A 13,868-nucleotide genomic window follows, 5' to 3' on the forward strand; every position below is an offset into this window, starting at 1 on the left:
AAAAATCCACCTGCCAATGCAAATGGGTTCGATCCCTGGATCAGGAAGATTCCCTGGGGAAGGAAATGGCAACCCACTCCAGTATTCTCGCCTGGGAAACTTCATGGACAGAGGAGCCTGGCGGGCTACAGTCCATGGGGTTGCACAAGAGTCACACATGACTAAGTGATTAAATAAGAACATTAACATATACACCAGATATTAACATATGTACCAAGAAAAAAAGTGCCAGATCTTTAATTCTAGAAAATCTAACCTCAGCCACTGTTAGATCTAAACAAAGTCAGCATACAACACTGTCCACTGTAACAGTCAATAAACATCAATATTCCACTGACACTGGCAATGAGTTCATGGTGAATTCTACTAAAAAATAACTAATACTAACAGGCTCATAACCACACATGGATGGAGACCAAGATCAATGAGTAAAAAATGGTAACGTGAGAAAACAGTAAAGAAACAATGAGAAAATACATGCTGCTAAGCAGGAGATTCTAAACTTCATTAGTTTCCAAGGATTAAAAATAACACATAAAATCTTTATACATGACAGAGAATCACCACTCTGTTCTCTATAGATATGGAAAGTATGATGGGACTGGTTAAATGACCAAAGGTCAGACAGCAAACCCATGGTTGGGAAAAACAGAACTCTAACCCAGTTCTTAAATCTTTCTCACAGGAGGAGGAAGGGAAACGAAGCATTAGCAGCTAGCTGCATAGGGAAGAGGGATGGAGGCAGAAAACCAGGGTAATTTTTCTATTGAAAGAAATCTGCCACATAAACCCAAAGTATGTATTACCTCAGTTACTTTTCTTTCTACTTCTGTTCCATCCACATAATACACGTCTGTGATGACACGAGTGACAAGCGTGCGCACCTCACGAATTGTTCTCATGTGGCGATGCAAAACGTGGCCGTGCGGGGGCTGAGGCATATCAAACTCTTCCTCTCCCTATGACAGAAAACAGAGCGCACAGGCATGAGCCTCACTGCAAACTGGCAGACTCACAAGTCAACCTCTTAATGACGAGACTGTTCACAGGTCCCATGAATCTCGGGTGATGGCATTTTCCAGCTGCCTTGTTTCTATTCACTTATGGGTAACACTAGGGATGGGCCAGCTGTCTACTGTGAGGAGTTTGTATGGGTTTCACCTAACACCCTATTTCAGTCTAAATCAAAATCATAACATCTAGCATTTATATCTAGGATTTTTAAGTGAAATTTTGATCCCCTAAAAGCACATTAGAGATTGTAATCCTTCTGATCCTGTTGCTGATTATCAGCATACAATTTACACTTGCAAGAGGTCTTCAGATAAAAGAAAGGCATTCTTTAGAACTTTATATAAAACAGAATAAGATCTGAAAATCTCAGTGCAGTCTGTTTTTCCTGCATTAGTAAGTGAAAATTATGGTATATTTATTCCTGGAGCAAGACACATTGATTTCTCCTAGAATTAAATATGAAATATTTAATGTATTCCAAATAATAGATTGTAACTAAAGAGTTGAGCTAGTGTCCAGAAACAGAGGATATTAGCAAAATTAGGATTTGGTTATCTAGTTGTATCATAAACAATAATCAGTTACATAGTTTAAATGAGACCTTACATTTTTATGACTATTACATACATGTTTTCCCACAACATCTGTATCACATTCATCCGCATCCACAACCCCAGCCCTCTACACCACAGCTCTGTAGCTGTGAAAGGAAACGCACGCTTCTTTCTCCCACCTGACTTCCCCTAGGGTAGACTGATACTACTTTCCGCAATCAGTGTCAAGGTCAGTGTCAGTGTCAAGTGTCCTTCAGAAGAGTTACATGCGCCACCGCAGTAACGATGAGCTTGGTTTTTCATTACAGTGTGGTAGTAATTTACCTAAAGTAATTTATCTGAAGAATTCCCAGTCCAACTTCATGTTAGGGTGAAATATCTACGAAAATTATGTGAATAAATACAAATAAAGTGCATGGAAACTTATTCAACCAATTCCTTAAAATGCTTCTGTCTATACAAACAACTCTGGTTAATGAAGGGTCACGGGACTGGTCTGTCACACACCAGTCACCAGGGTGCCCCTGCATAAGAACCACAGCAGCCTGGACCTGCCAGCTGCCCACACGTGATGAGGCCCTCCATCACAGAAGTCTAATAGCTTTTGGTGTGCCTTACGTATATCCTTAAAATCCAGCTAAAAACCTCCCTGTAGTCTTCCATTACAACAGCCAGGTAAATGATCACATCAAGAGAAATACCTAAACAAACATGTCTAGGGGAGTAAGAAAGGAGAGAAGGGAAAGAGAGCAGATAAAAAGAAAGTTACGCTTACTCTCTTCAAATAGTATTCTGAAAAGAGGTTCCTGTAAAGATACGTAGCTTGAGGATCTTGTTATAATTAAGGGAAAACAAAATGAAAATAAAGCCACACTTCCACTTCACAGAAAACCTGGCTGCAGGCCCACCTGACACACAAATGGAAATTTAAGGAATGTCACAGGTAGGCTGCCTATGCTTTTCTCTGAGCCTGACCTGAGTCCTACCCAGACTGTAGGAGGTAAAAAAGCACCAACATTCAGATGTCCATACAGCCTTACATTTTCTAATCACTCTTCAAAAGATGGCATACCAATCCCAATTTCTGTTACAGTACCCATCATTTATATTTTTTTTATTGTGGTAAAATCTACTTAAGGTAAAAATTACTGACTTTAACCACTTTTAAATATACAGTTTGTAGCATTATGTACATTCACACTTTCACAAACATCACTGTATCCATTTCTCCGTAACTCTTTTTATCGTCCCCAACTGAAACTCTGTACCCATTCCCTATTTGTATTTTTGAGCACTCTTCTTTCCTTGGCAGGAGGAACTAGCTTTTAAATGTGCTGTTTCTCTCTGCATGACACAGGAGTAGCATAGCGTAAGTAATGTTGTGTTGGTAACAGCTGCAGTAGTGGTGTTTAAAACAATAATCAATAGGTTGTAGCAGCAGCCAGTACATACTGAGCATTTACTGTGTGTCACACCCTGTACTAAGGGCTTTGCAAACTTAATCTCATTCAACTTTCAAGACATCTAGATGACGTCTGACCCCAAAGCCTGGGCCTTAATCACTCTGGCTCACTCACTGGCTCCTCATCGTCACGACACAGGAGCAGGAATTATTTCCCTAGATGACAGAAGGAGAATATGAGGAAGTAAAGAAAGACACAATCTAGTGGCACTCATGTGATTGCTGTCTTTAAGATGCAAGTTTTAACCCTTGTTATGAAGGCAGAGAAACCAAATTATTATGTGGCAGAATACAAGCACTTTAAATTAAGGGTGAAAAAAAACAGCTGCAAAATAGGATCTGATGTGCTACAGCCCCTATATCCAAAAGGCTATGTTATTTTGAATCTGTATGAACTGATAAGGTCTTAGGTCTCAGAGAGTGTTAGTATTAAAGGCTAATGTAAACAGAATTTTTGGAGAGGCACGGATAAACAGAACAAGACTACACAAGCTATGATTAAAAAATAGAAAAGCAACATAGCATAATGAAAAGAATACCGATTCTGAAGTCAGATATGCTGAGTTCAAATTCCAGTTCTGCCACCTACTGATGGCAAAATCTTGGGCAAGTTACTTAACCTCTCTTCAGCTTGGTTTCTTTACCTGTGAAATGGGAATAACAACACCAACCTCATGGGTGGTCTTGAGCACAGTGCTGGTATACTGTAGGTGTTCAATGAATAAGAACTATATTATTCTTATAAAACAAACAACCTGGGCCATTCAAATGAGAGGTACATCACTAGTACAGCTTTCCTAGGCAGATTTCAAGTGATGATGCTCTACTGAAAAGGCAATTTAACAGTGGTTACTAATGAAATTTTATGAACTTCCTCTTGTTAGCATGTACATTACTACCACCACTTCTTACCCCTCAATTTTCACTAGTTCCTACACATCCCTACTCTATTTCCAAAAACCTGTTCTTCCAGTCTCATGTTCATCAGCCCCAATACTTTTCTTTCCACTGTATCTACTCTTAGCCTCTTTCTGCAGTCCCTGGTTACCTGGGAACTTTCCCTGTTACTGCTGTTTCCAATACTGTGATATGCTATCCTTCACACGTCTTCTAGTCCTTCTGGAAACCACAGTGAAATCAACTTGGGGGAGAAGCAGTTAGCTCTGATGGTTATAAAGAAGAATGAAAAATGACAGAAGAAGACTGAATATAGAAAAATATCACAGGACCCAAACTATACTCCTGGCTTTCTCATCCAGTAAAGACCTACTTCACAAACTCTAACACCAAAGACTGTATATAAATAGTCTGGCTATAGCTACTCATAATCTCCACCACCCTGTCTCTTACCCTGGATAAACTGTTCTTGCCTTTTAACCACTGGTCTGTATAAAACTGTTAAGAGTTACTGTTAAGCAGAAGTAGCACAGCTTGACCTCTCGGGGCCCCGGAGGCGCCCTGCGCGCTCACCTGGCTGTGGAGCGACTCCGTGTCGTCCCCAGGGGCGCCGGCCGGTCTCTCGCCACTCCCCTTCTCGGTCTGAGCTGCGGCGTCCTGCCTCCCAGAGCTCTGGTCCACTGTACTGGTCCCTTGTTCACACACGTTCTGTACAGTCTGAGTCGCTGCTGAAACAGTTTCTGGGACCCACAGGGAGCGTTCTATGGTCTGGATCCCTACGTTATTTTGGCTGGGCCTTGCAATCAAGGCCTTACTAGGCTTCTCCTGCCTGGGACTCCATTCTCCCTCCTGGCCTCCTGGCCGATCTATCTCCATTGCTTCCCCTTGAGGACTGGAGGGCTCCTGTGTGCCCATCTGCTGGGAGGGAGGGGCAGCAGGCTCTCTGACAGGACTACTGGGCTTCACGGGCTGTTGACTCTGCCTGGTTCCTTGGTCACCTTCCAACTTCCCCTTCTCCTCATCATCTTGAGTATTTGGAAAATGGAGCAAGTTTCCCCTGTAAATGAAGCACATAAAGAAACCATGTTTAAAAAAAAATATATCAAGTAAGAGTGTGTGTGTGTGTGTGAGTGTGAGTGTGTTTGTGTGTCAAGGGAGAAACCATAATTTGATGATCTGAGAAATGCAGGGAAGGGTGAAAATAAGGTGACCAAGTATGTCACCTTACAAGATTTCTCATCATAATTTCATTCCTGTGAAAAAATAATGGTACAGAGGATTAGTCCACTACAACAGTAAAATAGCCACAATATTTCTCCTCTCCATTAGCTATGGAGAGGAACTCTGAAACCTGACACAGGAAAATAAGGTCAACAAAAGATGTAAACCATTACTGAAGCCATAGACAATGAGGGCACTTTAGGGATCTACCTTAAAAGAGATCAACTAGGTCGAGATGTCTCATTTGGCTGTATTAATGGTTCCAACATTCCTTAAGTGGCTCCCAGCAATCTAGATACTGTTCATTACCCCCTTGACTAATAATTTTAGGAAAAGAAACCCAATCTTTAAAGGAAAGAGTTGTAGGTGAGATTCTAGTTTTGCTAGCTATATGGCAGCATCTACAACAAACCATTTCAGAATGATTCAGTTCTTCAGAGTATTCCTTTTCATTAATCTTCCCATTTGGCTATCAGTGATTTATCTATATGTCCCACAAGCATTTGATAAACGTCTCCTACAAACCAGATACCATGAAGCCCTGAGGCTCAAAGTAAGTGCTTAATAAATTCACTTTCAACAAAAGAATGTTCTCACAATCAATTTACTGCAAAAATCTACTTACAGATTAAATAAACTAACTGTATTTAATATAACTGTGTTCATCTAGAAAATGTCCATAATATCTTTTTAATAAATCGTAAGTTCAGACTCCATGACATAAATCACAGCAAGATCCTCTGTGATCGACCTCCTAGAGTAATGGAAATGAAAACAAAAATAAACAAGTGGAGCCTAAGTAAACTTAAAAGATTTTGCACAGCAAAGGAAACTATAAACAAGGTAAAAAGACAATCTTCAGAATGGGAGAAAATAATAGCAAATGAAACAACTGACAAAGGATTAATTTACAAAATATATAAGCAGCTCATACAACTCATATCAGAAAACCAAACAACCCAATCAAAAAGTAGGAAAAACACCTAAGTAGACATTTCTCCAAAGAAGATATACAGATGGCTAACAAACACATGAAAAGATGCTCAACATTACTCATTACTAGAGAAATGCAAATCAAAAACTACAATGAGATAGCACCTCACACCAGTCAGAATGGCCAACATCAAAAAATCTACACACAATAAATGCTGGAGAGGATGTGGAGAAATGGGAACCCTCTTGCACTGTTGGTGGGAATGTAAGTTGATACAGCCACAATGGAGAACAGTGTGGACACTCCTTAGAAAATTAGGAATAAAACTACCATATGGACCCAGCAATCCTACTACTAGGCATACACTCTGAGGAAGCCAAAACTGAAAAAGATACATGTACCCCAATGTTTACTGCAGCACTATCTACAATAGCTAGAACATGGAAGCAAGCTAGATGCCCACTGACAGATGAATGGATAAAGAAGCTGTGGTACATATGCACAATGGAACATTACTCAGCCATAAAAAGGAACACATTTGAGTCAGTTCTAATGAGGTCGATGAACCTAGAGCCTATTATACAGAGTGAATTAAGTCAGAAAGAGAAAAATAAATGTTGTATATTAATGCATATACATGGAATCTAGAACGGTGGTACTGATGAAACTATTTGCAGGGCAGCAATGGAGACACAGACATAGAGAACAGACTTATGGACACAGGGCTTGGGGAGGAAGGAGAGGATGGGATGTACAGAGATAGTAACATGGAAACTTTCATTACTATATGTAAAATAGATAGCCAATGAGAATTTGCTGTATGATGCAGGGAACTCAAATTGGGGCTCTGTGAAGAAAGCTGAGCACCGAAAAATTGATGCTTTTGAACTGTGGTGTTGGAGAAGACGCTTGAGAGTCCCTTGGACTGCAAGGAGATCCAACCAGTCCATCCTAAAGGAGATCAGTCCTGACTGTTCATTGGAAGGACTGATACTGAAACTGAAACTCCAGTACTTCGGCCACCTCATGCAAGAGTTGCCTCATTGGAAAAGACCCTGATGCTGGGAGGGATTGGGGGCAGGAGGAGAAGGGGACGACAGAGAATGAGATGGCTGGATGGCATCACCAACTTGATGGACATGGGTTTGAGTAGACTCCGGGAGTTGGTGATGGACAGGGAGGCCTGGCGTGCTGCAATTCGTGGGGTTGCAAAGAGTCGGACACGACTGAGCAACTGAACTGAACTGAACAACCTAGAGGTGTGGGATGGGACATATGTATACCTATGGCTGATTCATGTTGATGTTTGGCAGAAACTAACAATTCTGTAAAGTGGTTATCCTTCAATTAAAACATAAATTTAAAATAAAAAAAAACAAATAAGTCACAAACTCAGTGAGTTACTGTACTATGAACAACAACATACTAATGTATTTTTAGATTCCATTAAATATACAGTAGGCTCAGGATTCCCTGGTGGTCCAGTGGTAAAGAATGCCCCTGCCAATGCAAGGGACACAGGTTCTATTCCTGGTCCAGAAAGATCCCACATGCCGTGCAGCAACTAAGCCCATGAGCCACAACTACTGAATCCTGTGCACCTAGAGCCCATGCTCCGCATCTAGAGAAGCCACTGCAATAAGAAGCCCACACATAAGAGTAGCTCCTGCTGACAGCAACTAGAGAAAGCCCATGAATAGCAACGAAGACCACACGCGTGTGCGCATGTGCGTGCGCACACACACACACACACACACACACACACACCCACCCCAGAATGAGGGCTCTCCTCGTGGCTCAGACAATAAGAATCTGCTTGCAATGCAGGAGACCTGGGTTCAATCTTTGGGTTGGGAAGATCCACCGCCAGAATAAAGACAACAAAAAGAATCCATTCTGAACTAATCATAGAAAGACATCTGGAGTGTTTCAGGCTGCCATGTTTGACAAAGCATAAACTGAGATATACCCAGAAGATAAATTCAGGGTGACAAACGGTCTAGAAACTATGTATCTTGCTGCTGTAAGTGTTTGGCCACAGAAAGATAGAGGTAGCCATCTAGACAGAAAAAGCTGTCTCCAACTTGGGAGGAGCTCTCACCCTAAGAAGCTGAACGGACCTGGGCAGACAGAAAAAGGAAGCATGAAGAGTTCTTTAGGGCTTGCTCTGCATCTTGGAGAAGAAAGGAAAAAGGAGACATTTCTGAGGTTTCTATCTTGTATAGCACAGCCTACCACAACAGGAGATCAAAGCAGGGTTTACAAGAGAGTTCTGGCCAAAGAGAGCCTGGTATATTCAATGCAATTGGTTGTTAAGAGCTTGGGTCCTATCTGTCAGGAACCTCAACTGAATGAGGATATATGGCCCAGTAAAGAACAGGTAAGAGTAAAATCACCAGAAGACTGATGAGCAACACCAACCTGGTTTATAAGTGAACACACATACAAATTACTTAGCAGAGTGCTAGATACACAGCAGATGCTCAATCAGTATTAGCTGCATATGACAAAGCATGGACTGAATACACATTTGAATCTTTAAGACATCTAACATATCAACACCTAAGCAATAATAAAACTGAGCCAAAAGCTAGAAGGGATGGGATTTGACTTACCATTTTAAGAATTCAATTGTATTGTTCCCACCCCTAAACAAGCCTAGACATTTTACCTCATAAACTATTTATTTAGGGCAAAACTTCTGAATAGAATTTCAGTTTTAAAACAAAGCTTCATTTTATTTTTGACTTTTTAATTCCTAATTTGACAAATAACAGGCTGCCTTTCCCCCCAAAGCTGTTAATCAGAACAATTCCTCTCTCTCTAAAGACTAAAGGTATCTCATTGCAACAGCAGCAACATTCAGCAGATTCCAGTCAAATATCAGAATTTTGTTACTCATTTTTCTCATATTAGCATCAAATAAAGGATGTGCAAATCACACCTTCCTCCAAGAAACATCTATCACAAAGATGTGTATATTAAATCTCCCACAAAACAATAAAGAAGAAAATTTTAGCACCAGAAAAGAGACAGACAAAAGAAATTCAATAATTTTAAGAAGGACCACACTTCCCTTTCTTCATTAGTTTCGGCTACACAATTCTACTCTGGTCACTATATGTTAGTTTAGAAACTGAAGCCAAAAAAAAGCAAATTATAGCAGAAAAAGCCTGGGTAAAATTAATCCAAAGTGAAATGTGGAAGAATAAACCTCCATATTTAATAAATGTCTAACCATTCTGTTCTCAGCATAGGCAGGTCTGTCTGAGGGGGAACTGGAAACAAGATCACCTGAATTCTCAGGCCCTTCTTCCATCAAGGTTAAACAAAAATCACCAGCATCCTAGTCTATTATAAACCATCTAATAAAATAGGAAGGCAATACAATGCAATCAATAAATTTCCTAATTGCTAGGACAAGACCACACTACTTTTGAAACCATACAAGGTGGTACTTCACCTAACAAGTTTCCTGATAAAACAAAAGATGTGATCTGGACTATCTGATTCCCAAGAATACCAACAAGTTCACATGTAATCATCAGAATGTTTATAGTAAAAGCACTAATGTGCTTCTCTTAAATATTTCTACCAATAAGGAACACATAAATTATGTTGCAGGGAATCAGAACTCGAGTGCAAAGAGTGTAGGTTTAATCCCTGGTTGGAGAACTAAGACCCCCCACAAGCTAGAGAAAACAAACAAACAAACAAATTATGTTGCAAGTAACACTACTAAGAATATACCTGATGACAAAACATTATTATAGTAGCTAATTACAAATTACTGAATTCTAGATCCAAATTTCTAATGAAGATACAAACTTAATCCACTGCCATTACTTATTTCTCCTACACGAAATTTAAGAACCATACATTCCAAACAAGATATTTTTCTAATACAGAAGAAATATTTTGTAACTCAAAAAATTTTTCCAAGCTTCACAGCTGTTCTAAGAGATAATGGAGTAAAGAAATTATTGGAAAATTTTAATTCCATCAAGCCTGATAAACTTTAAATTTGAGCTGTCAAACATCCCAGTTTTGCTGTATGGGAAACTAATGGAAAATAAAAATTCTGTCCAAAACTAAGTAAAAGAGAATAATCTTAGAAATTCAGGATCATATATTTTTATAAGCTGTGAAGACTGAATCATTTTAAATTGATAGAACTGGCAGATAAAGACAAAAATCTATCTATAAAATACCTAATAAAACTCATGACATCTCATTTATAAATCTACCTAGAATATGTCACAGTCCCTCAAATAAAACAGTAAGTTCAAGTTCACAAAACAGCAGCAGTATATTCTGGATTTTGCTACCAATCATTTTGTGAATCCATATAGCCCAAAAGATGCTATGAAAATAATGCTCGCCTGATGGGTGCAGAGGAGGAATTCTGACTTCGAGCCTCATCCTCTTGCTGGGCTTCACAGACACAGCTAAACACAGACATGGTCTTCTGGGAACTAAGAAATAAATTAAAGCAATACACTGTGTTAATTGTGAAAGGAAAAGTACCTCTCTGGAAATTATCCTTTTAGATACAGAGAGAATAAAATTCTTTCTCTGAATCTGAAAAATCTGAATACCAAATATTTGATGACATTAGGAATCAATGCCAACTTCAAAAGCATGATAATAGTACTGTGGTTAAGTTCAAATTAAAGAATTCTTATCTTTTAGAGACAGCATTAAAATATTTACAGATAAAAATGATACAATGCTAGAATTAGCTTTTAAAAAATCCAGTGGAGTGGACAGTGTGGGGAGCATTTATAAATGAATCAAGACTAGCTATAAATTGGCAATTTTTGACCCTGGGTGATGAATACATGGTAGGTCATGATGCCATTCTCTTTACTTTTGTATCCGCATGAAATCTTCAATAACGAAATGTATGAGAGAGACAAGATGGAAGCAAGCAATCTGAACAGTGTCCAGCTACAGACAACACTTAAAAACAGAGTGGTATTGTTTCACCTAAACACAGAGATGGCATTTAAACTACACTAACCGAGTCCATCACCAACTCGATGGACATGAGTTTGAGCACGCTCTGGAGCTGGTGGACAGGGAAGCCTGGCATGCTGCAGTCCATGGGATCGCAAAGAGTCGGACACAACTGAACTATTGAACTGAACCGAACAGAGCTTACTTTAAACTATGGTGAACTCAAAGGTAAAGTCAAAGATTCTTAAAATCTGGATTCTCCTATGTAAAATTTGCTTCACAACAATATCACTGAATCTCATTCTGTGGATCCTCCAATCCAACCCTCTGCCTCGGGTTTTTCCCTATTTTTCCATCCCTACATTCCACCCAAAGGGTCCAGAAGGTTTTAGCAGCATATACTGTTTCCTCTTAACAAGTACATGTACAAAGGGATAACAAGTTGTGCAGAGTTTAACAATTTTGTTAAAACTGAAAGATCAAGTATGAACTCCACTTTCTTCAACACATTAGTCTTCAACTAATAAGGAGTCAAAGGTACTTACCTTTCAAATTAAATATGTAAAAAAACAAAATAATTAATCTCTCTAGACATAGCTTAGCACAAATCAAAGGATTTAGATGGATCAGACACTTACAACTGAGGATCAAATTTAGTCCACAGACAACTTGTCAACAACAATGTTAGGTAACCCACCAAGCAGGAAATTTTATTTTTAAAAATTCAGGCCACAGGATACCTGACTGTGTCCAGCAGCGCATTGTTATTTAATGTGACATAGTGACTGTATGTTTACAAAATGGAATAAACGTGTTGTATGTATAAATCTGTTAATTATAGTTTTAATAAGCATTTTTTATGAAGTATTTCATAAAAAAAATTCAGATTTCTCTTTAAAAATTTAAAGATTTCACAACAGTAAGTCTGCATGGTAATGACTGGCTGGAAATGAATACAGGCTACCCCCCTTTAAAACGAGACACACGATCAGTAGGCCATCGTTGTCAACATTTCATGCTCTTGCACCTAGACTGCTTTACTTATTTATAGCACCTGTCTAGCCTGATTTAAGAATCCTCACCTATACTTCAACAACCACTGTTAGTATTTTCATACTGGATGACTCACACAAGAAACCCATGAAACAATTCTATTCTCATGGCCACCAGATGGCAAAGCTTACCACTAGAGCCTCAGGATGGGGTCATATTCAAACTATGACAGCGCTGGTGACAAAGCAAAAACAACAGGACTGTAGCTAATTTGGCAAGCAGAAGAGAATATGGCCTGAGGCTAAGGCTGCCAAGGGCAACCCTCGGAAAGAATAAGGTCTACGGCTACCTAGTGTTAACTTCCCGTTTCCTCACCAACACTAACAACAATCTCAATCTCACACGCAGTAAAAGAAAAAAGGCACTCTCACATGAACGGAAGGAAGAAAGGGAAACACCATTAAATATCTTAGTTCTAAATGACAGCAAAAGTTTTATTAAAGTATTAATAAGAAAGCCTACGGTTAGATTCAACACACTGCTACATGGTTTATGCTCAAGTTTCATTTCAAATTTTTTTCCTCTCTTGATAAATTATCTTGCCCTCATTACCACTGGCTTTGTATATTAAACTCCTCTAAATAGCAACCAGCTCTGGTTACCTGGCAACAGCCTCAGCAACAGCAGTAGATCCATTTTTTCTTTCACCAGTTGCTGGCTCTGAATTAAAAACAAAAGAAAGGAAAGAGAAACAGAATTCAGTATCATAACTTAAGACCATCTCTTAAAAACCTGCTCAGCCCCAATGATACTCTAAAATAATGCTTGAATTTCTGAAGCTATTGAAGGCCTCTTTTCACTATGACATTAAAAAAAAAAAAAATCATAAAAATAAAAACCTGATCTACTAGTATTTGCAACAAATAAAAAAAAGGAAATAAGAATAAAAAGTGAACATGAAAAAATTTATCATTTAATGACATGTCTTTCTCACTTCCACCGATTTTGACCACTCAGTTTCTCCAGAAATACAATATAATGAATTACTAAGAAGTAAGATTTAAAAATGAAAATGAAATTTCTGAATTTCAATTCATCTCTTCTAAGTAAAAAAATATCACGTAGTAAAAAAAATTCTATTTAAAATTTTCAAAACAAACTTAAAGAAACTTCTGAGAAAGTTTATAAATCTGAAACTAACACAACATTGTAGTTCATTTCTACTTCAATAAAATCTTTTTAAAAAGAAAAAACTTTAGTAATTATGCAGGAAAATTGCACAAATTTTAAATAGTGTTAAGAGAACCCACACACAGAGGGTAGTCAAATTCTTCCCAAAGAGCTTTTGGGACAGATATTTGAAAAATAAAACAAATTTTCAAGAAAGAACCTGTAGTAAAAAATTAAAGGTCATACTGAAAAAAAATTCTATATTCTCAAAGCAATGCCACAGGATTAAAATGTGTTCATTTACCATTAGCTCTAGCCTTAGAAAAAATAATAAATACTCTAAAACAGTCATAACTCAATATGATTTGAACAGTTCATCAAGGAGGCAGCTGAAGCTTGGTGGTCAGAGGTCTGGCTCTGAAACAGAAACCTGGCTCAGGCCCTGGCTCCAGCATTTAGCGAGCCGTCCAAGCTGGGGATAAACTTCATCTTGAGTCAGTTTCTGCATCTATAAAATAAAGACAAAATAGGACCAACCCAGGGACTCCCTGGGTTTCTAGTGGTCCCTGGGTTTCTAGTGGTTAAGACTGCACTTCCACTGCTGTGGACTGGGGTTCAACCCCTGGTCTGGGAACTAAGATCCCACAAGCTACACGACCAACCC

At 38.8% G+C, this 13,868-nt stretch overlaps 1 protein-coding gene across 6 annotated transcripts in view; it reads right to left on the reverse strand.

Annotated features, from left to right (window-relative positions):
* The window catches only part of TP53BP1 (tumor protein p53 binding protein 1), an 88,607-nt gene that overhangs the window by 21,495 nt on the left and 53,244 nt on the right, over window positions 1–13,868 (reverse strand). For all 6 annotated transcript variants that reach the window (XM_061159239.1, XM_061159242.1, XM_061159240.1 and 3 more), the window contains 4 exons: window positions 12,697–12,754; window positions 10,465–10,557; window positions 4,501–4,984; window positions 807–959 (listed from right to left, as the gene is read on the reverse strand). In XM_061159239.1, coding sequence (XP_061015222.1) covers window positions 807–959; window positions 4,501–4,984; window positions 10,465–10,557; window positions 12,697–12,754 — 788 coding nt within the window. The remainder of the gene's footprint in view (window positions 1–806; window positions 960–4,500; window positions 4,985–10,464; window positions 10,558–12,696; window positions 12,755–13,868) is intronic.

The sequence above is a fragment of the Dama dama genome, chromosome 13 (assembly GCF_033118175.1).
Source record: "Dama dama isolate Ldn47 chromosome 13, ASM3311817v1, whole genome shotgun sequence".
NCBI lineage: Eukaryota > Metazoa > Chordata > Mammalia > Artiodactyla > Cervidae > Dama > Dama dama.